At 37.8% G+C, this 27,157-nt stretch overlaps 2 protein-coding genes across 4 annotated transcripts; one reads left to right on the top strand and one right to left on the bottom strand.

Moving 5' to 3' along the window:
* LOC124643726 (zinc finger protein 501-like) lies at positions 1-27,157 on the top strand. 3 transcript variants are annotated; one of them, XR_006985979.1, is made up of 7 exons: positions 6-295; positions 14,759-14,936; positions 18,155-18,266; positions 18,777-18,864; positions 19,322-19,499; positions 22,313-22,458; positions 24,734-25,296. XR_006985979.1 is itself a non-coding variant. In XM_047182781.1 (6 exons), exons 1-5 carry the CDS (start codon positions 144-146, stop codon positions 19,494-19,496), a joined length of 705 nt encoding a protein of 234 aa, XP_047038737.1. In that variant the 5' UTR covers positions 1-143; the 3' UTR covers positions 19,497-19,499; positions 22,313-23,409. The 3 variants fall into 3 exon arrangements, 2 of the variants coding, with proteins under 2 accessions (XP_047038737.1, XP_047038736.1); XM_047182781.1 differs by lacking the exon at positions 24,734-25,296 and having other exon boundaries at positions 1-295; positions 22,313-23,409; XM_047182780.1 differs by lacking the exons at positions 18,155-18,266; positions 18,777-18,864; positions 19,322-19,499; positions 22,313-22,458 and adding an exon at positions 25,349-27,157 and having other exon boundaries at positions 3-295; positions 24,734-24,812.
* On the bottom strand, positions 2,695-8,335 carry LOC124643727 (tetraspanin-9-like). The gene is made up of 5 exons (XM_047182782.1): positions 8,196-8,335; positions 7,070-7,258; positions 4,611-4,769; positions 3,710-3,931; positions 2,695-2,797 (listed from the first exon to the last, which is right to left on the bottom strand). The coding sequence occupies exons 1-5, from the start codon at positions 8,256-8,258 to the stop codon at positions 2,732-2,734; spliced, it is 699 nt and encodes a 232-aa protein (XP_047038738.1). The 5' UTR covers positions 8,259-8,335; the 3' UTR covers positions 2,695-2,731.

Here is a 27,157-nt window from a genome sequence, read left to right as displayed (position 1 = left end):
TGTTATGGCCCGCTGTCAAAGTACAATAAGTACATTTTCATGAAAGAAGAGTTGAATTTATTGCCGATTTTGCGATTTCGCGTGAAAATCTTCGTATTTTTGTGAAAATGTATTATTAGTGTTCGTTTTAAGTTCACATAACAATGGCTTTTGAGTGCGTTATTGTGAAAGAAGAGCCGAATTTGAAGGAGGACGGTGATAATGAGGTTTCTTCTGAAACCGCTAGTCAAAATGGGGCCGATGCCGAAAAAAATATTATTAAAGTAGAAATTGAAGTTGAAGCACCGACTGTAAGGTAAATATGCTGAATTAAAATATAATTAAGTATCTACGAACTATAAGTATAATTCAACTAATGAGTAGTTTTCTACTCATGGACGATACAAATTCATCGGCGTAATTTTATTTCCCAGTTTCTTGAAAATAGGTTTAAAAACTTAAAAAAAAAACCTTTTTAGTATTATTTACCCTGCAATTGAATATTTTTGTAGTTAATTTTTCTTTCCATTGTAAATAAACTACTTACAAATAAAAAATATCACTTCCTCTCTGTTTTGACCGTATATTAATTACCTACTTATTTTCAAAGTTTTCTATATTAAACTTATATTAAAAAAATATTTTTGGTCACCACTACAGCCAAGTTTTTTTCTTGAAAATAAATAGCTACCTACCTACCTATACAGATTTGTAAATTAATGTAGGTACCTACCTTAACTAATGTCAATTAGATACAGTTACAGTTACAGCCTTTTTATAGTCCCACTGCTGGGCACAGGCCTCCTCTCACACGGAGAAGGATTGAGCATTAATCACCACGCTTGCTCGATGCGGGTTGGTGATTTCAGACTAATAGTCCAGGTTTCCTCAAGATGTTTTCCTTCACCTTTTTATCAGCCATTGGTGTCTAAGATATACTTAGAAAGTACATACAAACTTAGAAAAGTTGCATTGGTACTTGCCTGACCTGGATTCGAACCCGCGCTCTCATACTCGGAGGTTGGTTCTTTGCCCACTAGGCCACCACGACTTCAATACCACAACGTCAATTAGATACACTTAAGTGTATAAGAAACACTTACCAAATTAAAATGAAGCATTGAAACAATGGATTGCAAATGTTTAAAAAAGTCTTATAATTGCATCCTTCCTAGTATTATAATATAGAACGAAGCTTTAAGCTTCTATTCTAATACAAAACAACAATACTTTATACAAATTAGATACAGATCTGGGAAAATTTTCCTCAGTAAGGTAGCGCATGTCACAATACAATACTGGAAACTTGGGGTTTATTTAACTAAAAATCTTCATGAAATTGTGTGTATATCTTTTGGGCCTTGGGCAGAATTGACCCCTCCATATAAAAATACCAAAAACCTATTTTTATTTTGTCAGAATAGCATTCAAATACCTGATTTCATCACCAGTGTTATGTTTGTACCTACTTTGTGAGATGTCAAGAATAATATTTTGTAATGAGGGTGATTTGAAATAAAACAGTTTGCTTTCTGATCTCGACTATGTTGTATCTTTTGACCAGCATTTGTTAATAGTATTCATATAAAACCTCTATGGCCTTACTACAAAAACTTTAACCACTGTTTTACACTTGTCTTAAAAAAATGTGGCTCCAAAATGAACCATATGTCAACGTCATAATTTGACATTTTTTTAGACAAGTCTTAAACTGACGTTAAAAAGATTTTGTGGTAAGACGGTAGCCGTCTTACCACAAAAACTTTTTAACGTCACATTTTTTTTAGACAAGTGTAAAACAGTTGTTAAAGTTTTTGTAGTAAGGCCAATAGAGTCTAGAGTTCCAAAGAAAATGGGAAACAGAGATCAAGTGGAAGTCAGGTCTCAAAGTGTGGCTAGATCTTGAAAGGTGCAATTTTTTGTGAGATTGACTCAAATATTATCTTGACAAACACAAAGTCAAAGCCAAATCATTTATTTCATTTAGGCCTTCACAAGCACTTATGAACGTCAAAAAATATAAATAAAGTTGATTCTAGTTGCCCATTCCAAAAGTAGCTTCCTGTGGAGAAGAACGGGCAAGAAACTCCATGGTTACTGTTACAGCCTTTTTTTTTATCGTCCCACTGCTGGGCACAGGCCTCCTCTCACGCGGAGAAGGATTGAGCCACTCCATGGTTACTCTTTTAAAAATAATAGGTGTTACAGTATGTATGTATTGATACATACTATAATAACATGCGAAGATCATGTAGAATCACAATAGACAAAGAATATGAGAATAAAAAAAAGATTAAAATGCTACATGGTGTTCACATTTACAAATCAGTTTATATTTTTGTACAAAAAAGTTACAAACAACACCCCAAACCCATACATCTTCATTCATCATTTACATCATCATCATTCTGTTTTCAGTACTGTAGGGACATAAACACTTTGAAATGCAGAGATTGTGTTGTTTCTTTAGTTGAACACAGAAAAAGATAAATCATTTTGGGTACAGTAGCTGGCAAATTACTTGGCAAGGATTTGGGTCCTTTAATAAGTGTGAGCTTGCAAATAGTGCACTAAATGTCGGTCGGCTCCTCTTATTATTTCACACCGAGCGCCTTCGAGCATTCTTAATGCCAAAAGCAGTGCACATGCGAAAATAAACCTTACTACGAACGGATCCTAAATAGGCAGGAAAATTAATTCAGTAAAAGGATTAAATATAAAAAAAAAACTTTTATTCAATTAAGTTAAGATCTTATGCTCTGTATCTTTTCTGTCTGATTTGGCATGCCAGGAACAATCCAAAGATCACGCAGATGAGCTGAAAAATAAATTGGAAGCTTTAGATATTGTTGAAAATAAAATGTGCGTTCTTAGCACTTTCAGATTGATACACATATAACCAAGGGGTATTGGGTTGCCCGGGTAACTGGGTTGAGGAGGTCAGATAGGCAGTCGCTTCTTGTAAAGCACTGGTATTCAGCTGAATCCGGTTAGACTGGAAGCCGGCCCAACATAGTTGGGAAAAAGGCTCGGAGGATGATGAGATTGATACACATATGTATGTATCTCCAATTCATATGTTCAAAGACATTCTATATTCTAAACTTGATGATGGAGGATTTTAGGGTTCCGTAACAAAATGTTAAAAATGAGACTAATGCTAAGACTTTATTGTCTGTCGGGCCGTCTGTCTGTTGCCAAGCTGTATTTCATGAACCACTATAGCAAAACAGTTGAAAGTAAACCCCAGCAGGGCCAAGGCCTGCCGGGCCTGCGGGAATGTTCGGAACAGTGCATAAAACCCTGGTACATAAAAGGCCTACAACGGAACACGACGGTTTTTAGGCCTCGGCCTCGAATTTTGCGGGCAGCGGGGCGGCAGCGGCGGCGGCGCGGGCGGTCACCGTTTGACTGGAGCGCACCGCTCGTTGCCCGCTCCCGCGCCGCTGTATTCGAGGGCCGGTCCATTTGATTATACGCGTAAGATCCTGCCGCTCCCGCGCCGCCGCCGCTGCCGCCCCGCTGCGCGCAAAATTCGAGGCCGAGGCCTGAGTCAGTATGAGTCTGACACTCCCTCACCGCTGCTAACCCACAGCGGGAGGGGATTCATTTGACGATTATTGACGTCGTTAAAAAAAAAAGTTGCGCTAGTCCGACTTGCCGGTTACATCTTTTGAACCAACTTCCCGAAAAGGAAGGGCTTAACTATTCGTATATTTATATTACTCACCTCAATAATGATAACCACAATAAGAACTCCCCCGATAGCTTCTCCGAAGGTCTCAAAATATTCTCCAACCATCTCGGTACACCCGGAGAAGGCGTCAGTAGCAGCGCACTGCACGTTCTCAGGGTTCGAAGTCACGTTGTTCAGGTTGCCGCAGCAAGATGGTGGGATTACCTCCCCTCGGTCTGTGTAGGAGTTGGGGCCGGTTGTGCCGCAGCAACGGAACTGGAAATGAGAAAGATAGATTTAAAAACACTGGAATAACACGCTTATCTATACCTACTAATATTACAAAGTAAAAAAAAAAACTTGAGACGTGTCAAGGGACACCTGGATGGAACGAAGTTCCTTTCGATTAATTAGTGAGAGAGAGAGAGACAGACAGAGAAACATGCGACGCCGCACAGCTTACTATAGCAAAAAGTGACGTGACAACTTTTCGTAAGAATTTTTTCCGTCTAGCCCCCTTTCGCAACGCGCGATAAGAAACTTCGTTCCGAAAACGATCTCAATGGCATTTGCTAGACAAATAGTCTACTTTCTATCCTAGTGTGGGATTACGCTCAATCCATCTCTGTGTGAAAGGCCGCATGATTATGTCGATGATGGAGATGATGATGATATCGATGATGATGATGTTAAATGAACATCTTCGGCAGTCGTTACGGGTAGTCAGACGCCAGTAAGTCTGACACCAGTCTAACCAAGGGGTATTGGGTTGCCCGGGTAACTGGGTTGAGGAGGTCAGGCAGGGCATTCGCTTCGTGTAAAGCACTGATACTCAGCTACACCCGGCTAGACTGGAAGCCGACCCCAAGATAGTTGGGAAAAGGCTCGGAAGATGATGATGATGTAGTTTGAAGTAGCTCCTTGAATATAGCATAGCATGTAGATTTCTCCTTACCAGATTTTCCATTCCATAGTAAGCTGGTCTAAGCTCCATGTTGTTGAAAGCCGTGTTCAGCCAGCCGGAGACAGTTGATAGGGCAGAGTCCAAGAACCGGAAGATCACCACTGTGATGTAGATCTTCAAACTGGCTAGGATTGCCATGATGACAGCATACTGAAATGTTATAAGAGTTTTTGTTAGTTTTAACTTACAGTTCATTTATTTATTTCTCAACATTTTATTTACATTTTTAAAAATAGATGGCCACCGATATCGGGCACAGGGTCCAAGGGACCGGTGGTTAGGGTCCCAGAGACAGAAACCTCCTCACAATACGCGCCGTATCAAGGAGGCCTTCTGAATCAGTCCCTTGATCCAGCCGTCTAACGAGAGCCTCATGAGGTGTTGCCGTGTTGGTCGAGGCTCTTGGCTATTAGACCATTGGCCGTAACGACAATCGGCACAATAACAGCCGTGTCGATATTCCACATGGAGACAACCTCGTGCGCTATTAACTTACATATTATAAATATTCTAAATGTGAAAAGCTAGTGATTAACTCGAAGTATATTGCAATAGACAGCTGTATTGCTGGGAAGATTATTCTTCACCGCTTCTTCTTCCTAGCCATAACACTAGGAAGTGGTGAAAGGGAGTGCAGTCATTTTTGTAATTTTGATGTTAAAAAATGCTAATCTAATAAGCCTACTTGGAAGTACTAGTGGCCTAGTGGGCAAAGAACCAATCCCTCAAGTATGAAGGCGCGGGTTCGATTCCAGGTCAGGCAAGTACCAATGCAACTTTTCTAAGTTTGTATGTACTTTCTAAGTATATCTTAGACACCAATGACTGTGTTTCGGATGGCACGTTAAACTGTAGGTCCCGGCTGTCATTGAACATCCTTGGCAGTCGTAACGGGTATTCTGACACCAGTCTAACCAAGGGGTATCGGGTTGCCCAGGTAGCTGGGTTGAGGAGGTCAGATAGGCAGTCGCTTCTTGTAAAGCACTGGTACTCAGCTGAATCCGGTGAGACTGGAAGCCGACACCAACATAGTTGGGAAAAGGATGATGTTTTATAAAGAACAATTGATCGTCCTAATCGCCAAAGATTTTCATATTCTGGTTAAATATTATTGTCATTCTGAAGTCATTCAGTCATAAGAATACATTCAAGATTATCTGTATTTTGATAGTGATATCTCTAGATATGGATCGATAAGATTTAGCCAATCCTTCTCTCTTTATGACTGCAAAAATTGTATGATTCATGATTCAGGATTGGGAAAATTTTATCTTGTTTTTAAAGTTTGAATGTACTTAACGCCATTGACCTATTTATCCGTACTTATAATCATATGACAAAGAGGAAACATTTACCGTCCTACCACAAAAACTTTTTAACGTCAGTTTAAGACTTGTCTAAAAAAAATTCAAATTATGACGTTGACATATGGTTCATTTTGGAGCCACATTTTTTTTAGACAAGTGTAAAACAGTTGTTAAAGTTTTTGTAGTAATGCCATTTTTGTTTCAATGTTTGCTAAGACTCCGAAACCTACTGAATTGATTTGAAAAATTATTTTCCTATTGGAAAGATATACTTTTCCCGAGTAACATAGGCTATGTTTTATCCCAGTACGGGCAGTAGTTCCCACGGGACGCGGGTGAAACCGCCTTAAAATTCTGCCTCAAGAAAGCTGCGGGATTATTTGAAAGAGTTACCGCGGTCCTGGTACATAAAGGGCTTAAGGCGAGGAAGTGGTCAACAATAATTCCATAACCGGCACGCGCATCTAAGGCGCCAAAAGGGGTCGGAGCGTCTGAGCGGGGCGAGGATAACAATACGCGCGCTAGCTTATAACTAAAAGTCGTAAGCGACAAAATGGTTTTGTAATTTTAATATTTAGAAATGATAATTTAATAAAAATTCCTACTACCATTTTAAAGAGTATGTATATACTCAACTACTAAAAAAGTTAAGAGGCTTAAATCGGTCCCGTTTGCCCATAATATGTGAATCTCTTTTTAAAAAGAGGTATGTTTGATATATTTTTCTCTGTTATAAAAGTTACCTAATCATGTTTCTACGTCTAACAAAATAAGGCTTATATCATGAACTTTCAGGTAACCAAGTTGTATTTTGATCCGTTTTGTATTTACTGAGAAAAATTGACATCCTTGGCGCCAAAAATTCCAATTCGTCCTCTTAAGAAGGTGTGACGTTTTAGTTAGTAAGAATCTAACACTCACGCACTCAGCCACAGCGGGAGGAGGCATTTGATGACTACCCATAAAAAAAGATAATCATTTTTTTGTAGTTGTTCGTCATCGAATAACTCTAAAACCATCCTGTTCCATCTTAAGCCCTCTATGTACCTATCAGGGCCGCGATACCTCGCGTGAACAATCCCGCAGCCCCTTCAGAACATAAGTGCCTACTCAAATAGTTTATTAAAAAAAGAATATACTCACAAAAATAAGCATACATCTCGACTCCCTCAACGCTCCGCAGCAAGCACAGTAAGATATGATGAACACGAAACTGCCCAGAACTATAATACTTATAGATATGGCGCTCAAGTTCACTGGGATCAGCTCGTGAATTTGATCCAGTTGTATGTGTACCGCTGTGCCTAACCCTATGATGGCTAGGCCGGCGAGCTGGAAAATAAAAATATATAGTTAGAAAATTTTTGCAACTAAAGATAGTAACTTTATGGAGTACAGAACAATCAGCAAAGAACAATGTCAGACGTCCATAGTAACTTAGGCTCAATACAAATATTTCATGTACAGTGAAAATTCTTACAGTTTTTTGTGTAGTTTAATGTCAGAAGCTTTTCTATGTTTTCCACTTTTGCATTGAACTTCTCAAAACCAAATTATTCAAACGAAAAACCTGAACTCGATAAACAAAATAATTACTTTTGTTGTAGTAAAGAACTTTGTGTACCTACGTGAGAATTCAGTTTTAAAAGTTGATTTTGTGGGCCGAAACCTGACATTGTTCTTTCGAAACCCGATAATAGTACGAATATTAGGGTCTCACTTTGGCTTTGCCCGGTAAGGTCCTAAAAGTACCAGGTTTAAAATACTAAACCGGGTGTTTTTAGGACCTTATTCTTACCTATTTTTTACCCGTTATGGTAAAACGTTAGTTCAAAACCAAAATAATATAAATATATATCGTGACAATTTGTAAACTTATGGAAAAGTTTTTATAAAAGAAATGATATGATGGGGTCAATGGGAGCTTAAAATATTGGAGCGAAAAACATTAGACCGTGTTGCACGGGGCTTTCAGTAGGGTTTTCTTAAGAATAAATAACTTAAATAAATAATTAACTCAAATCTTTAGAACTCTCTAATATATTATGAATATTTCAAACTAAAGATAAATACAAAAATATTTGTGTTGCAGTATAAAGCGCTCCTTTTTAATTTTTTTCAAGCTAATCAATTTTAAAGTTTAAAGTTATATTTAAATTATTGTAGATTTTTTCAGAGTTCTGATCGTCCTTACATTATTAATATATTTTTTTAATTAAATAAGATTAATAATATCATACATGCAATTTACATTTTTTTTTCTACTTACACAAAATACAATGTTAACTATAATTAAAACATATTTCACTACAAACTCGGCGAAACAACACATTTTGCTAAAATTATTATTTTTTCTATACAAATGACTATTTCAGTACAATTTCAAGTGCTCACTGAAATATCAATACTGGGCTTATAATGCTAAGATTAGATAAATGATAAAGCTGAAGACTTAGATCACTTAACCAACTGGACACGCCAATGCCGTGATTACTCTTCTGCCAAAGTTATCTTCTATCAACGCTATCTTCCGCTTCTGTGCGCACCCGGGTAAAAAACTGAAAAGTGGGCTATCTAGCACCGAAAGAGTTTTTCAAATCTGTTCAGGAGTTCCTGAGATAAGCGCGAAAGAAAACAAACTGTTCAGCTTGCAGAAAGCAAGAGAGCACGTTAATGTCGGTCCTGCTTGTGATCTCTCTCCGGTGGTGTCAGATTGTCGTCCCATCGCGCTATGAGAGTGAAGGAATAGTGAGTGCACCTGTGTCTGCGCTAATGCTTGTGCACTATAATATGTCCTGCGCAGTTCGCTAATCTCCTCATATGAGAACAGCCGCCGTAGCCGATAATCGGCCAGGAGGACATCATCACTACCCTGGAAACTCCTGCGCCCACTTTTGAACCGACTTAAAAAGTGCCTTTATGTGTGCGCGATTATCTCACGCTTCACTGAACCAATTTTGACGATACGACTATTAGTATTTGTCAGACTTAGGACAAGTTTTTAGGTATATTATTGAAGTCGGTAATTTTTTTTATAAAGAAAAGTTTTTTTGAATAGAGATTAGTGTTAATTTCGGTTCTTGTTGGTTCGATGCTCTGAGGCTATGGCAGTTAAATGGCTTATCTAACCTTTATTTGGGCTGTAAATATGTGTTTTTTCATATTCAGCGATGGATGTTTAGTTTCCAATATAACATCATTCACCTCTGAAAACATACCGAATTGATATACTCATCCTTTTTGGGAAGTCGGTTAAAAATTGCGGTGAAATGTTCACGTTGTATCTTACGGAAAGTCTCAGTACCAATCTTACCATGTACCAAGTTGCCCGGGTAACTGGGTTGCGGAGTTCAGATAGGCAGTCGCTCCTCGTAAAACTCAGCTGCATCTGGATAGACTGGTAGCCGACTCCAACATAGTTGGGAAAATGCTTAGCCTTTCATTAAATCATTAAAGTACATTATATTCGATTCAGACAAATATAGTATAACGCACCCGGATACAAGTGTTTTTGCCCGTTTTTTTTAGCTCAGTCGTTTCACCCGCGTCCCGTGGGAACTACTGCCCGTACCGGGATAAAATATAGCCTATGTTACTCGGGAAGAGTGTAGCGCCCCAACAGGGAAAGAATTTTTTATTAAATCGATTCAGTAGTTTCGGAGCCTTTAGGGTACAAACAAAAAAATATTTCCTCTTTATTTTATTAGTATATATTTAAAATGGTTCAACGTATGATTAAAAAAATTACATTATAATCATAACATTATAGGTACATAATATATTTTCACAACATTTGCACTAAAATACTGATATGATAATAAGAAAAATAATGACTCAGACTTGAATGGATTACAAATTAGGTTTTCCTTAATAAAGGACGTGGCACATTACAGCAGCACCGCAACAGCACGGCTCCACACCAGCATTTAAGTTGTCATTCAATTTAGAGCATTAAATCGTGTATATTATAATATATTTCGTAATGTCAATATGAAAAAGCCAACGGCGAGCAGTCAGCGTGCTTGCCGCTTCCACACAACTCGACTCGCCGCCCGCGTGCTGCAAGCGAGCGGTCCTCATGCGTACAGCGCGCCGACGGCGTGCTAATTGCCCGCCGACTCCGAGCCGGCAGCGAAACAACGTCATTACGTCGTGTTCAATCATAACATCAATCATAATCGTCTTAAAATAATATTGAGTTTGCGGTGACAGCAAGCTTACACCTCGCGGCCGGCGCGCGGACGGCGAGCGGACAGCGCGTGGTTGGCGCGCTGTCCGCTCGCCGTAGTCTTAATTCGAGGCGACGCCGTGCTGCAGCCGTGCTGTTGCCGTGCTGCTATAATGTGCCACAAGCTTAATTGTACTTATAGAAACTTTATTATTTTTATCTAAAATCTAAAGGAATTATTTCTATATAAATTTGTATTCAGTATCACATTACGATGAGTCAGACGGCCTATTTAATAGATAACTAAGCTCTTATTGATATAGTTGTTATTAATGAAATTACTTATAGGTACATATTAATTCTAGCTGATTCAGTATAATCTGAGATTACCCCCCACCCAATAGACTCACAAGCTTTACCTCTTTGTAATACTACTAGCCGTTTTCCCGCGGCTTCACCCGCGTCCCGTGGGAGCTACTGCCCGCACCGGAATAACATATAGCCTATGTTACTCGCAGATAATATAACTTTCTAATGGTGAAAGAATATTTAAAATCGGTCCAGTAGTTTTTGAGTTTATCCATTACAACCAAACAAACAAAGTTTTCCTCTTTATAATATTAGTATAGACTACTGGTTCCTGTGGTTTCACTCGCGTCCCGTGATACTTGGGAATAGTGTAGCTTAGTATGTTCCCAACAAAGAATCATATTTCAAATTGGTTCAGTAGTTTAGTGGGTTGTTTACATTAGCGGTCGCCCGTGACTTCGTTCGCATATTTAATTACAAAACTTAACAAATTATACACATTATACTACGCTGTCGAGTGATGAAAACCGATTCCAAATCGGTGCAGTTGTTTTTGAGTTTATTGCGAACAGACATACAGACGCGGTTCAGGACTTTGTTTTATAATATGTGTATAGATTAGGTTATAATTGATAAAACTTGCGATGAAGTTTCCGCAAACTTCAAATGAAACCTACTCCATTCCCTCGCTTGGTTTTTCCCAGACACAATCTATATCCATACCGAATCACATCTAAATCGGTTTAGCGGATACCGAGAAAGCGTAACGGTCAACAGACCGTAACTATAGAGTCTTAACGGGTGTTCCATGGGACCTAGTTTTTGGACCTACATTTTACATCCTTATACATACTTATTTACCTATAGTCATACATATTGTAAATATGAAAGTAACTCAGTAGTCATGTCAGTCACTAGTACAACTAGGTATATCTTATCTTGGACACTAAAGACTGTGTTTCGGATGGCACGTTAAACTGTAGGTCCCGGCTGTCATTGAACATCTTTGGCAGTCGTTACGGGTAGTCAGGGGCCAGTAAGTCTGACGGCAGTCTAACCAAGCGGTATTGGGTTGCCCGGGTAACTGGGTTGAGGAGGTCAGATAGGCAGGCGCTCTTTGTAAAGCACTGGTACTCAGCTGCATCCGGTTAGACTGGAAGCCTACCTTAACATAGTTGGGAAAAGGCTAGGCAGATGATGATGAGGATGATCAATGGCCTATCTATGTTATCTAACCATTACTTATAAAAACATATATTGATAACCGTTATCGATTTCGCCGAAATATTAGTCGATAAATTGTATTGTTTCGCGAACTTTGTACGAGGAAAAACTATACTTACTAATACTAATAAAGAGGTAATATACTAAAGAGCAAACATTTTTTTGTTTGTTTGTTTGTACTTTTAAGGCTCCGTAACTACTAAACCGATTTGAAAAATTCTTTCGCTGTTAGAGAGCTTCACTCTTCCCGAGTACCATAGGCTATATTTTATCCAAGTACGGGCAGTAGTTGCCACGGGACGCGAGTGAAACCGCGGGAAAACGGCTAGTACGTTATAAATGCAAGATTTTGTTTGTTTATAAAATGAACGTGCTAAAAAGACTAAGCTGTTTAAGATGAAACTTGGTATGGAGAAGGATCGACCGTATAGACGTGATCGGCGGAAAAATCTAGTTTTACATCCGTTCCAAAGTCCATTTTCAATGGATCAGTCATTTTTAGCTACAAAATTGCAAACCTATACATACTATCTAATATTATAAAGCTGAAGAGTTTGTCTGTTTGAACGCGCTAATCTCAGGAAATACTGGTCCGATTTGAAAAATTCTTTCATTGTTAGATAGCCCATTTATCGAGAAAGGCTATAGGCTATATATCATCACGCTAAGACTAATAGGAGCAGAGTAGTAATGAATAATGTTCTGAAATGGGGGGATCTTTTGTTCTATCAAGAGCTTCTTTCTGCTGCGTGCGCTGCGTAAACAGTTAGAGTTTTGCAAAAATGATGTATGACAGAATTGTTTAAAAGTTCTAAAAAAAACGGCCAAGTGCGAGTCGGACTCGCGCACGAAGGGCTCCGTACCAGAGCAAAAAAATCACGTTTGTTGTATGGGAGCCCCCCAAAATATATTAATTCTAGTTTTCAGTATTTGATGTTATAGCGGCAACAGAAATCCATCATCTGTGAAAATTTAAACTCTCTAACTATCACGGTTCATGTGATACAGCCTGGTGACAGACGGACGGACGGACGGACGGACAGAGGAGCGAAAACAATAGGTTCCTGTTTTATACCTTTTGGGTACGAAACCCTAAACATGTCCGTGACAGCATATGTCTATCTCTTACAGTTAGCTCACTAAAACCTTTTTTTATGCTTATCTTTGTTCTCAAAAAAATAATACATAGATACTACATTTTAGTGCGAATAAGTATAGGTCTATTCTCTGGTTTTACCCCGGTCCCGAGGGCATATACACGGCTCGTAAATTACGCCCGTTTTCCCGGAGTTTCCCATGGGAGACTCGCTATCTCCGTTCCCATTTTTGCTATCGATTTTTCCGTGCAAATGTAGGTAGTAGCTTGCTTTTCAGACCCGTATTGAGAATGTAGCTTTAAAATAATCGTAGGTATGCTAAAGTTATCTAAAATGGTGGGTCCCGGCTGTTGTTTGAACATCTTTGGCAGTCGTTACGGGTAGTCGAGAGCCAGAAAAATCACTCGGTATTTAATAAAGGCGAAAGAACCAACTTCTCAACTATGAGTGTGTGGGTTCGATTAAGTACCAATGCAACTTTTCTAAGTTTGGATGTAATTTCTAAGTATATCTTGGACACCAACGACTGTGTTTCGGATGGCACGTTAAACTGTAGCTCCCGGCTGTCATTGAACATACTTGACAGTCGTTACGGGTAGTCAGAAGCCAGTAAGTCTGACAACCAGTCTTACCAAGGGGTATTGGTTGCCCAGGTAACTGGGTTGAGGAGATCAGATAAGACAGTCGCTCCTTGTGGCACCTGGTACTCACCTGTGTCCGGTTAGACTGGAAGCCGACCCCAACATAGTGGGGAAAAGGCTCGGGAGATGATATACCAATAGAACATTAACCTTCCACTATTGTGATAAGGTTGAAAATATATTGAAGAAAGATAGATTGAGGTAGGCTGATGACGTCTGTAAACATCCTATATAAACGTACGTGAGTTAGCTATATCCTTAAACAAAATTATCTGATGATTATCTCCAATATACGTAATTCCTACTAATATTACAAATGCGAAAGTAACTCTGTCTGTCTGTCTGTTACGCTTTCAAGTCTAAACCTCTGAAATCATTTTAATAAAATTTGGTACAGAGATAGAGTTGACCTTGAGAAAGAACATAGGATAGTTTTTATCCTGGACTTTTGAAGAATTCTCTTGGAAACGCGATATAACCGAACTCTACGCGGGCGGAAGCTAGTCCTTCATAAACGGACGTGAGTTAGCTATCCTTAAACAAAATTATCTAATGATTATCTCCAATATACGTAATGTGAAATATTTCCTGTATTCTTATTTTTACTGGTTAATTTATCTAAATTAGGTTCTTATCCAATTGCGATAAAGTAAACAGGCTATTGGTGATTTTTTTATCACAAGATAGTGTTTTGTTTAAAATTTTAACCGGATTTGATTTAATAGTTTAGAGAAATATTTTTTTAAATCAGTTCAGTATTCGACATTTATCGACGCGGAATCGGCCAACTGAGGTCAAAAAAGTCCTTACATCCACGTAAATTTATATTTTGCTGTGCCCATCAGGGTCCATAATTGTAACAATCGTTTTATATTCTCCAACTAATGTACCTACGTACATTAAGGAATGCAATAAACGATACGATAATAAGGGTGTTTACTAATACCATTTACATCGGCTCAGCTTTACCGAGACCCTTAAGGCACAATACAAACGAACCAAATAAATAGTTCCTCTTCATTACATACTAGCTGTTGCCCGCGACTTCGTCTGCGTGAGCAATATAGAATTTCCAATTTCGTTTATTTAATCATTCATTGCTCTACCCCCGTAGGTGATAGCGTGATAATATATAGCCTATGTGTTGAACCGGCCCCTAGGTAATAATCATGCAAAATTTGATTGAAATCCATGCAGTACTTTTTGAGTTTATCCAGGACAAACATACAGACAAAAATTCTAAAAACTACATATTTGGGCTCAGAATCAATTATGAATCACCCCCCAAGTATTCTTTAAAAAAAATATTCAATGTACAGTTTTGACTTTCCTATCATTTTATTATATGTATAGACTATAGTATTATACAACAACTGTTTCAAATCTCTTCCAGAATAAAACCAGAGCCACTCGACCCTCAACCCTCCACTCCCCCTCGTTCTCCATCAGACCCCTCGTGGCACGCGCCATGCCAGGAGGGGTCAACCGTCCCAGCTACTGAAGAAGTCACCAATATCCTGCCTGAGAAGTACATACAGGTCTCTATTAAGGAGGAGGTGGATTCTGATGATGTAAGTTGAGATTAAACATTTTTTAAACTTGATTTTGCTGCGGTATTGTTCAAAGTCAAAGCCAGAAACGTTTATTGAAAGTAGGCTAGTTTTTAGCAGTTTTTCACGTCAAATTTACAAAAGAACAAAGGAGGAAAATTCACGCGAGTTACCGCGGCGCTGGTACATAAAAGGCTTAAGAAGGAACATGGTGGGTTTTAGTCAGTAAGAGTCTGACACTCCCTCACGCTGCACCCACAGTGGGAGGGGTCATTTGATGATTTCCCATACAAAAAAAAAAGACTAGTAGGTACAGGTAGGTGATAAAACGTATCCTGCCAGTGCTACGGGATTGTTCGCGCGAGTTACCGCGGCCCTGGTACATAAAGGGCTTAAGAAGGAACATGATGGGGTTTAGTCAGTAACCACCTTATTATAAAAAAACTGCCGCTAGTAGTGGTTTAAACCGGAATGAAATCATCTTGGTTTGTTACGGTACTTTTTTTAACGACTTCAAAAATCATCAAATGACCCCTCCCGCTGTGGGTTAGCAGCGGTGAGGGAGTGTCAGACTCTTACTGACTAAAAACCGTCGTGTTCCGTCTTAGGCCTTTTATGTACCTAGGGTTGCCAACTTTTTTTTACAAGAAATAAAGTATATTCAGGTCTGTGAAGATTATTAAACAGTATTTTAGCAAAACAAACAGTATTTATTTATTATTTTTAAATACCTATTTTTTGGAGCTTCTAAATGTAACACATAATAATGTGTCTGCATTTTGATGCTGAAAACAGTATTTTGTATACTTTTTTTTTGTTAGACAGTAAAAAGTATAATTTAGTGAAAAACAGTAGAATACTGTTTAAAACAGTATAGTTGGCAACCCTACATGTACCATAGGATAGTTGAGATAGTTCTGTTATCCTTATTTCAAAACGTAGACTAAGAGAAGACTGTATGGTACTGCGATTCCTGCGGGTTGTTCGAAAGAGATACCGCGGCCCTGGTACATAAACGGCCTATGACGGAACACGACGGTTTTTAGTCAGTAAGAGTCTGACACTCCCTCACTGCTGCTAACCCACAGCGGGAGAGGTCATTTGATGATTTTTGACGTCGGAAAAAAAAAATGGTGCTGCGATTCGTCTGTGGTTCCAAAAATATCCACAGATAATAAACAAAAACTTTTAAATCATTTTTAGTATTATATTCGTTATATTCGTTCAGTCGTTCAGCATTCTATGTGCCGTTCCTTTTTACAATATGTTGATACGTGTATTTCAATGTAACTATTAAATTGAAAATAAAACGTTATTTTTTTATTTAAAAGTGTTTATATATTTTAAATACTAAGTATGTATTTATACACACAAACCTGTTATTCCGTTTTGGAAAAACTATTGAGCAAGGGAAATATGTATATATCGGAATGAACTGCCAACAGCGCGCGTAATTTGACTTGAGTTGAAAATTTTCAACAAACCTTCCACCCTTAAAAATTTTGTTTTGTGGTGATACCGTGAACGTTTTTTAATTATTTATTATATATTTATGGAAACGCAAAAGAAGAAAAGAGGTGAAAATTGGACTACAGAAGAAAAGGTTAGTGTATCACTGTGTGGAACATTCTTCTTCTTCTTTCGTGTCTATACTAGACGACTGCACTATGTCAGCCCAATATGCCGCCGCAGCGAGAGCACGGCCGGATGCGCTCATTAGGTCCTCCCGCGACCAAGTTTCAGGTCACAGTGGACATGGGATTAGGTGGGACATGGTCTGCACGGCAGCCCCGCACTCGCAGCCAAGGACCTTGGGTGGAACATTATGGTGACTAATGACGAGTTAAAAGATGCAATATAAATATCGCGGGGCAAACCCTCGAACATAAGCTTGAGTGCCGCCCAGACAGACAGGACAGCATAAATTGCTGCAGGTCGAACTTTACATACCTACACACTGTATGACATGGCAACAACCATAACATCGTCGCCCAGCAGTGAAAATCTCAGATGTCTCATTCCCTTTTTTTTTTCTTTGGATTGATAAACTCGGGACGCACAAATTATTCTAACAAACTTTCGAATCAACTACTCCTAGCGCCATTTATGACGTGCTATGTGAACCTGTAGCAAAATAGGATCCGCCATTTTCGTCTGAGAAACTTGCCAGTGCGGTTGATAATAACGTTATTCCGGATTAAAAAATATTTTATGTATTTATTTATTTAATGAAAATCTAAAAAAGCAAAGGATTACCTTTTGCTTTTTCCCACTCATATATTTTTTTTGTCAGAAGACAGTTTTGTCTTCCTCCTGTAAAATTTTATTATAAACATTTACGTGGTTTTCACTGCTGGGTGACGATAATAATGTAGCTACGTTATCCGTTCCGTCCGTTCCCAGTAGTAATAATTTCATTTAATTAAGCACTAGCTTCTGCCAGCTGTTTCACCTGCTTTGCGGGGAAACTACACCTGGATTAAAACTAGCTTATATGTTATCCTCATACATAAGCTATATTATTGCCTAGTTTTAACAAACATACACACATACTTTCACTTGTATTTATAACAATAATAATTAATGTGATAGCGTGATAATAACAATAAAATAATAGGTAACTTCTTCTTTCTCCTGCCCTGTTCCCAAATATTACTTGGGGTCGGCGCAATATGTCATTTTCTTCCATTTTCCCCTGTCACTCGTCATACTGACACTCACTCCCTTCCTATTCATATCATCTTTCAGGCAATCCATCCATCTTTTCTTAGGTCTTCCTCTTCCTCTCCATCCATCTACATTCATACTTAGCACACACTTTGTTGCATGCGTATCATCCCTCCTCATTACATGTCCATACCACGACAATCTTCTACTTCTCATCTTTTCTGTAACTGGCGCTACTTTCAGACTTCCTCTAATGTAATCATTCCTCACTTTATCCATTCTTGTAACACCACACATCCATCTCAGCATTCTCATTTCTGTTACATGCACTCTCTTCTCGTCCGTCTTTTTCAATGCCCAACACTCCGATCCATACAGGACGACAGGTCTAATGACGGATTTGTATTGTAATAGGTAACTAACCTTAGTAAAATCATTTTTTTTTTCAGAAGCATGCATATAGGATTAAGTTCAGTCTTACTTGTTTTATGTTTTTTTGCAAGAAATTAATAAATGCTTTTTTCTTTTATTTATTTATTTTATTAACTAACATTATATTGTACCTGTAACAGATAACAAACGCCTCATCAACTGTAGAAGAACACACAAAGGAAGGTCCGGATGTGGGTCAAACATCTGCAGAGAACATAGTTATGGACATTGAGAATAAGAATGCAGAATCAAGTAAATATAAATAATTGTACAGGGTGTGTCGTACCTAATCACATTAAATCCTATCACATGTACTTTATGATGTGGAATTCGCCATAGAATTGGCGAATTGTTAAAAAATAACCTAATCCATTCAGTAGTTTAGCCACAGGAGTCATTTTTCGTTTTCATATTTTTTTTTGTTCATCAAGTGTAAAGCAGAGATAAAGTTAGGAGTATCGAATGTTTTGACCAGTAGACAGCTGTCAGTTTTCAAGGGAGAATTTTAGTTGTTTGTAATGACTGACTTTTATATGGTGTTCTAATTTTCGCACATTTTTATTCTATTTACTTTGTTTGAAAAAAACATTTTTTTATTTTTTCTTTGCGCTATTCGACATATGTATATTAACCAGTATAATAACGTATTTAATTTAATGTGATTAGGTACGACACACCCGATATTATAAAGTTTACAAGTGTATACAAGGCAATGCAGCTCACCACCAACAGTCAAATGTTAATGGCATTTATTATTTTCAGTGACCTCTACCAGTAAAGCCCTAGAACCAAAGAGGAAGAGAGTAGACATGGACTGCGGATCTAAAACCCAGAAAAAAAGGAAATTTAGGTATGCTATGATGACCGTAGAAAGAAATTAAGTACTCAAGAATAATAAGCCAAGTTATTACATACATCATCCTCCGAGCCTTTCTTCCCAACTATGTTGGGGTCGGCTTCCAGTCTAATCGGATGCAGCTGAGTACCAGTGCGCCACAAGGAGCGACTGCCTATATCACCCCCTCAACCCAGTTTGCAGGCAACCCAATACCCCTTGGTTAGACTGGTGTCAGACTTACTGGCATCGACTACCCGTAACGACTGCCAAGGATGTTCAATGGCAGCCGGGACCTACAGTTTAACGTGCCATCCGAAACACAGTCATTGGTGTCTAAGATATACTTAGAAAGTATATACAAACTTAGAAAAGTTGCATTGGTACTTGCCTGACATCTCGACAGGTTGGTTCTTTACCCACTAGGCCACCACGACACCAAGTTATAACATATATATTAATTTAATTACAGAAATGAAGCTTGGAGCCCAGCTATTTTAAAAAGCAACTTGGATTTTAAGAAAAGGCAGTTGGCGATATTAGAAGCGGAACACTCAGACAAAGTAGAAATACAAAAATTAAAAATTAGAAAGCTCCAATTAGAAATAGCTATGTTGGAGTGGAGCACTCTTAATGTAAAAATGTAAAATGTAAGTTACTCTTTAGAACAATATAATACTCTATCCACGGAAGCAAGAGCTAAAAGGTAAACAAAGAATGACACTTTTTCAAGATGGCGGTATAACCCGACCGATGACAAAATCACAGATACTGCGAACATTTTACACAAAAATGTGACGTTTTGTCATCGGGCGGGTTATACCGCCATCTTGAAAAAGTGTCATTCTTTGTTTACCTTTTAGCTCTTGCTTCCGTGGATAGAGTATAGCAATAAGCAAACGTTGCTTATTGCAATATCATATACTAGCTAGCCTATAGTAATATCTAGCTTCCGCCCGCGGTTTCGCCCGCGTAGAGTTCGGTTATTTTGCGTTTCCAAGACAACTTTTCAAAAGTCCGCAACGTATCTCAAAAAGTATGAAACCAATTTCAAAAATGTATTCACAACTAGCTTCCAAGACAACTCTTTTAAAGTCCGGGGTAAATACTATCTTATGTTCTTTCTCAAGGTCAACTCTATCTCTGTACCAAATTTTATTAAAATCAGTCCAGTGGTTTAGACGTTAAAGCGTAACAGACAGACAGAGTTACTTTCGCATTTATGATATTAGTAGGGATAGAGCTAATATACTTTTATAAGGGTAGTAATAAACCGAGTGACTGTAAATTACAATTTTAAGTGTCAAAATTAATTAATTTGGGTTATGTAATTACTAAGTGAGCGGCTGACTGTAAGTGACGAAAAATCAACAGAATAGTATCTTACAAACATTAATTTGAGTTACTTAAAAATACAAAATGAGCAGCTTCATAATATTTGAGCGACTTAATATTTGTTTGAGTGTCAACGTTACGTCCTGCATTTTTTTCAATATTTGGCAAATGTATTTTATATACAGAGCGGCATTTTATCTTAAATGAAGTGTTTCGAATACAAAATGTGTGAAATAAATTACATTAGACACATTTCCTAGGAAATCTATACATTTCCTAAATACTAATCGGAAATGTATAATTAAGCTATACTCTTAACCAACACGCTTTATGTAAAGTTGACAGTATCAGGGATTTAGGCATTATACAAGATAGCAGATTACTATTTGATCAACACATTGAGGGTATTGTAAAAAAAGCTGCGAAAGCATTAGGGTTTATAATTAGAGCCTCAACCTGTTTCCGTTCTCTGAAACCAATCAAGGTTTTATATTGTTCGTTCGTACGCAGTCACTTGGAGTATGCATCTCAAGTCTGGAACCCTCAATATGAGATCTATAAGCTGCGTATTGAGGGTATCCAGAAAAAGTTCCTTAGATATCTCGATTACAAAGCGCACCGAATATCTATAGGTTATGTGCAACGATGTAAGAAATACCATTTTTTACCACTAGATTACAGGCGACTCATCAGTGATATATGTTTCTTAATGAAGATAGCGAATGGATCGATCGACTGCTCTGAGCTCGTTTCAAAACTTGAATTTAAAACTAACCTTATTGGGTTGCGATGGAGGCCATTACTGAGTGTGCCTTCCACCTCCACTAATTATAGGCGTAATGCTTACCTTATTAGAAGCGCTCGTTGCTTTAATGAATTATCTCGTGAGCATGATATTGACTTATTTTGCACTAAAACGAAAGTAGCAAAGAAACTTTTAGCTAAATCATTTTTTGAGAATGAAGCACTGTCTGGTGGTACTCAAATACACACGTAGCAAATAAATAATATTAATAATTAAAAAAAAAAAAAAAAAAAAAAAAAAGAAAAAACACATTCAGGCATTACAATAGTTCATCGTTAATATTATATATCTGTGGAGGCTTGTTATTAGCAACTGGAAAATATATTTTTGTTACATATTATGTTATTAGTCTGTAAGCCTTCTTAAAATAAAATAAAATAAAAAAAAAAAAAAAAATAAAAAATAAGATATCAAGGGGTAAGCGGGGGATAGCGGAGCGAGGGAAGGAGATTGAAACGAAGCATGCATGCAGGCATGCAGCATGGAAGCACAATGCAACATGCAGCAAGCATGGCTTCTGTCACGGCTCCGACGCTGCGGGGCTCCGGCGGTCCCATGCGAGCTTATCGTCGCAGATGGTTTTAACGTTAAAACTACCTGCGCCTCAGCTCGCAGGCCGCCTCGCCCCTCCGCGCCTACGCGGTTTTGAATTGCACTCTAGGAGTAGGGCAACCAAGACTACGTGGAGTCGGTTTTGCAGCGATTCGTTTTCAAAATTCTGCCATTTTAAAATAGAATATCAGGAACCAATAATCATTAATAAAGCAGCTTACAAAACTTTGCATAACCGACGTTATAATAACGTTATAACGTCGGTAATAAATTAAAAACTAAAAAAAAGTAAAGTATTAAATTAATAACGTTATGTATAACCTCACTTAGAAAAATCGATTCTATCTTAATATTGAAGTTGCCCTCTCTGTATTTCCAGTCGCTCACTTAGTAATGTAGTCGCTCGGATAAAATTTTAATATATGAAATGAATTTATCACAATTCACTTTTTGTAAGCTCGTTCTGGATTTTATTATTAATCAATATTCGTTGTTAGTTTAGTTAATTTTTCGCTTACTCAAATTCATACCGCTCAAGTTATTAATACAGTATGTCATCATCAGTCGCAAAGCGTTTTTTTAATAGCTCGGTTTATAATTCCCCCTTTTTATAATATTGGTCATCACAGTTGATACCAACAATAAATTTTAATTTTTTGACATAATTAAATTACAAAAGGACAATAATGTCTACAATTATTGATTAATTAATATTACTTGGCTTTTTATATTTGTTAGTGTGGCAATATAATAATATACAATTTTTTTCAGGTACTTGTTTCCGAAGGCACGATGAATGAGGGCTACCGCGTATGAAATCGCCGCGAGGGGCGCTCGTGTTGCGTGAGGTCATCGAAACGTCAAATGTCACTGTTTCTTTACGCGCGCGGGTTTATATTTCTAATTAAATTAATATTGTGAGTATTTAACAATACTTTAGATTAATTATGGCAAATACAGATTAGGGATCTATAAATGTCACTGCTTTGACACACTTTTATCTTTCGGAAACTTATGTCCGCCTTTCTTTCTCAAGCAAAACGGCACTGCGCAACACTGTGGCATCGCCAGTACGTTCACAATATAGGTCTATTGTATTAAATATGATCTTATATAATCACCTAATGCAGATATAAGTTTTGAAAGAACTTTGAATGCCGTAGTTTATGACCTCACGCTACAGTTGCGCCATCTGGTGAAACAAAAAACGGTAGCCCCCATTGGTGGGTCCCGGCTGTCGTTTGAACATCTTTGGCAGTTGTTACAGTTAATACTCCATTCACCGAGCCGTAAGCCAAAATGTAAACGAAGAATGACACTTTTTCAAGATGGCGGGTAAAACCCGACCGATGACGAAAAGTCACATTTTTATGTAAAATGTTCGCAGTGTCTGTGGTCTACAATTTAGTAGGGTTCTATGTTTGACAGTCAAGTCTTTTAGGTTCTTTTACATGTAAACGATTTAATACATATTTAATTAAAATTAAGAAAATAATTTACGGCATTTATCATATTTGATTTCAAATAAGTTTGAAAGGATTGCATAAGTTCTACAAACATTTTTCTAAAATATCATTTCTCATGTTGTCAGTGAATTACTGCCGTAGTTAGTTATTTTTATAAGATATGTTCACAACTTCAATCGTGATTATAAAATACCCTTTTTATGGTTTGTTTACCTTTTGGCTCATGGTATAGTCAGCGGCCAGAAGGTCTGACAACCAGTCTTACCAAGAGGTATTGGTTGCCCGGGTAACTGGGTTGACCCAATCCTAACCTAGTTAGGAAAAGTGAAATACTCATCTTATTAATTATAACCGCCTAAGTAAAATTTAGAAAAGATTTAATAAATCTTATTGTAATTAAAATGTCTTTCAATAAACTGCCTCCTCCGAATATTTCCTCTCACAGTATTTTGTGTCTTCTGTGCTGGTAGTATTTCACAACAGGACTCCTCATTCTTGACTTCTCCGGGAAATACACCTTCTTGCATGTCTATGGCAATGGCCATGCAATTCATTATGAAGCACTGCACAGACATATAAAAGTATAAAAGTCAGTCATTACAAACAACAGAAATTCTCCCTTAACACATTAGAGGTCAAACAAAAAGTACTTATATTATTTTGGAGTTTTCTTTGTTTTCATATAGAATTGGTAACAGAAAAACACAAAATACAAGAAAAATATGAAAAAAAAATGTTTTTTTTTTTGTGTATTTATTTATATTGAAAATCGTCATCAGGCAAGTCGAACGGGTTTCGTCGATAACGAACTCTGTTGGGTCCCCGGGAACTCTCAATTTCATCTAACACATCTTAGGTAGGTGGTTAAATCCAACATGTTAATATCCATTATTAACAGAAAATACCTCGAAAATAACAAGAGATATACTCAAGCTTTTTGACGTTTAATAAATAGCAAAGTACTGCAGTTAAACTAGGGGCTCGATGGTTTATCTTTTGTACTATAGATAGTACGCGATCTACGTCACCGGGAACACAGTTCGTTTGTGGACGTTGCGATCGGCGCTGTCGCTTTCGCATAGGCCTTGTTAGTCATCAGCGCAAGTGCCAAAACCAAGCAACTTGACACGGATGCAGCTTAAATCATCTTTTATAGATGTAAAAGGTCACTGATGACATGGTAATAGGACTTGCGATAAACTGCGTTTTGTAATAACGTTTTAAAGCCTACTTAAAGCTGGTTTAAAGGTAGTACAAAAGCCGATTATTTTTTGGTACTGCGTTTTGTAATAAGAGGGTAAGAGTCTGACACCCACAGCGGGAGGGGTCTATTGATGATTTCCCAATAAAAATAAGACTAGTTTAATTTTGTTTAATAAGAGTAGTTTTGCATACATGCGCAATTTTGGATGATATTGCTTAAACGGGTAGTTTACAGTCGTTTAGGCTATCTTTTTTTTTAACGACGTCAAAATTCATCAAATGACCCCTCCCGCTGTGGGTTAGCAGCGGTGAGGGAGTGTCAGACTCTTACTGACTAAAAACCGTCGTGTTCCGTCGTAGGCCTTTTATGTACCAGGACCGCGGTAGCTTTAAGAAAAATCTCCGTTTTGCTTTGGTGGAGTCTGCATTTAAGTTGGATAATTCGATAGTTGGAAAGCACTTTGACTTTTATTTCTGTTTTAAAGTGCTTGTCACATTAAAATAGAGATATTCACATTTCCAGTTGCCGGAGGAAGTGCCCCCCGAGGATCCACCTTCAGATGACCTGAACATCGAGAGCTTCAAGAGGAACGAAAATAATGGTAAATTTTCATCATTATACTAATAAAGAAATAAAAAAAATAAAAAACAAAAAGCCAAAAAGAAATACAACAAAATGAAGGCTAAATATTGGCGTGTCTATCACTCGCAAATGGTTGGATGGATTTTGATGAAACTTAGGATATGTAGGCTATATTTTATTATCTGGTTGCGGAAATTAGTTTGCACAGGGTGTGGGCGAAACCTCTGGAGGAAGCTAGTCCTACCATAATGCTTTAGTAGCAAGATTCCGATTGACTAAAAATAATTGGAAAATGAACCCGAGTTGCAGGGTGCCGATAATAACGTATATTAAAATATAGCACAAACACAACACAACGTCACAGACATTTGACATCAAACACAGTAATTTGAACAAGCCAATGTGACAGATTATTATTGTATGTGGCCAGTAAGGGCCACAAGGTATCCTTCAACAATAATTTCTTCTGCCTTCAGAAAAAGGCTTTTTTAACATAAAAATTGGTCTCTGTTACCTGAGTTTTTCTTTAAAACCTAAATCACTTTTTCTTTTCAGAATTCTACACTAACGCGCCAACCGGACCGGGCTACGTCTGCCAAATTTGCAAAAAAACGTTCGCAAACCAAGGCAACGTGCAGCGCCATCTACTCATACACACGAGAGAAACTCTTAAATGTGATCTTTGTGATGCTGAGTTTCTCAACCAAATGCGATTGGACCGACACAAGTTCAACCGACACACCATACCAACCGCCCGACTGTACCCTTGCGATGTCTGCCAAAAATCATTTAAATCCTCCTCTAACTTAATGCAACATAAAAAGGTTCATTTAACAGAAAAACCTTACAAATGTCCTCTATGTAATAAAAGCTTTTCGTTCAAAACTAATTTGAAAAAACATCAAGGAAAAAGTAGATGTAAAGTGCAGACGGATGAGCCCCTTGTATGCCATGTTTGTCACAAGATTTTCGAAAAGGAATATCTTTTAAAATCTCACTTGAGGAAACATGATAACGACAGGCCGTTTTCTTGCGAACAATGCCCTACTACTTTTAAACACAAAAGTACTTTAATACGACATATGCAATTACATAATGGAGTTCGTCCGTTTTCGTGTCCGGTTTGTGATAAAACTTTTACGAGTTCGGGTCTTTTAAAGCCTCATATGCGAGTGCATACGGGCGAGAAACCTTATACATGTCAACTTTGTGACAAAAATTTCGCTCATAAGCATAACATGCAACGTCATATGCTCGGCCATGATAAAGTCAAACACACAGTCTGCGAAATTTGTCATAAGAAATTTCCTAGAGAGAGTAGATTAAAATATCATATGAAGACGCATGTTAATGAGAAGTATTTCCGTTGTCATGTATGTCCTAAGAGATTTTCTCATAAACAGAATGTTTTGAGGCATTATACGAGAAAACATCCGGGGCAGACTTATACTTGTACCGACACAGACGCTTCGGTCGCTATGAAGGTTTGGGATACTTTCAAAAGTAAATATGGTGAGGAAGAGGCAGAGGAAATATTAGGTTGAAATAACTAGGTAATTAATGCTGTTAAATTCTTATGGCCAGTTTCACAAGTCTCTGAGAGCTATCAGGAATCTGGCAGATAAACTATAACTTTTTGATTTATAGGTCATTCTCTGAGCCTTTTCCCCAACGCGAAAAGGCTCAGAAAAGAGAAACTGGTTTAATTATGAACGTTGTTAAATATAGCGCCCTCTAGTAGTTTGCTTGTAAATTAATGGCTGCGACATTTTTAATGAAGTTAATGTCATTGCCAGTAGCATTTTTGTGTTTTTTTTTTTAATTAGTGAGAATGATACTGTTAAGGTACATTTTGAATGTTAGCTGCCGACCGCACATGCCGCGACTGCTTGAAGTCGGCCGTAGCTGCACAACTGGTTTGTATGTACTTACATGAAACCGTTTTGTATCGAAGCGGCAGCAGCACGTGCAGACGCGCTCAGATCATCTCCCGAGCCTTTTCCCAACTATGTTGGTGTCGGCTTCCAGTCTAACCGGATGCAGCTGAGTACCAGTTGCTGCCAGATATCAACTGATTTTTATGCAGTCGCTGCAAATGCGGTCGGCAGTTGCAGTCGGCAGTTAGCTTTCATAAACGCACCTTTAGTTTTATTGCCAGTAGCATTTTTTTTATTGATTGTATAAGTGTGCTGTTATCGTTGGTTTTTTTTTCAAAGAAACTATATTATATTGAGGTGTCTTGGCGTATATGCTTTTCGTAAAAGTACGCCACCTATCGGTAGAAATAATAAAATTATTTATTTATTAACGTTTTAAATGAATTTGTTTTTAAGTTTTGTATTATATAAACAATAAATTATCTAG

This window comes from Helicoverpa zea, chromosome 28 (assembly GCF_022581195.2).
Source record: "Helicoverpa zea isolate HzStark_Cry1AcR chromosome 28, ilHelZeax1.1, whole genome shotgun sequence".
Taxonomy (NCBI): domain Eukaryota; kingdom Metazoa; phylum Arthropoda; class Insecta; order Lepidoptera; family Noctuidae; genus Helicoverpa; species Helicoverpa zea.
Note: the sequence above shows the minus strand (reverse complement) of the source record. Positions and strands in the feature narration are given on the sequence as shown.

What these genes read in the sequence shown, in the direction of transcription:
- LOC124643726 (XM_047182780.1), top strand. Translation starts at nt 144, where the DNA reads ATGGCTTTTGAGTGCGTTATTGTGAAAGAAGAGCCGAATTTGAAGGAG. An exon ending in GTTGAAGCACCGACTGTAAG is followed by an intron (nt 296 to 14,758) that starts GTAAATATGCTG and finishes AATCTCTTCCAG; the next exon opens with AATAAAACCAGAGCCACTCG. An exon ending in AGGAGGTGGATTCTGATGAT is followed by an intron (nt 14,937 to 24,733) that starts GTAAGTTGAGAT and finishes TCACATTTCCAG; the next exon opens with TTGCCGGAGGAAGTGCCCCC.
- LOC124643727 (XM_047182782.1), bottom strand. Translation starts at nt 8,258, where the DNA reads ATGTGTTGTTTCGCCGAGTTTGTAGTGAAATATGTTTTAATTATAGTT. An exon ending in ACTATGGAATGGAAAATCTG is followed by an intron (nt 3,932 to 4,610) that starts GTAAGGAGAAAT and finishes TCTCATTTCCAG; the next exon opens with TTCCGTTGCTGCGGCACAAC. An exon ending in TTGTGGTTATCATTATTGAG is followed by an intron (nt 2,798 to 3,709) that starts GTGAGTAATATA and finishes TTTATTTTTCAG; the next exon opens with CTCATCTGCGTGATCTTTGG.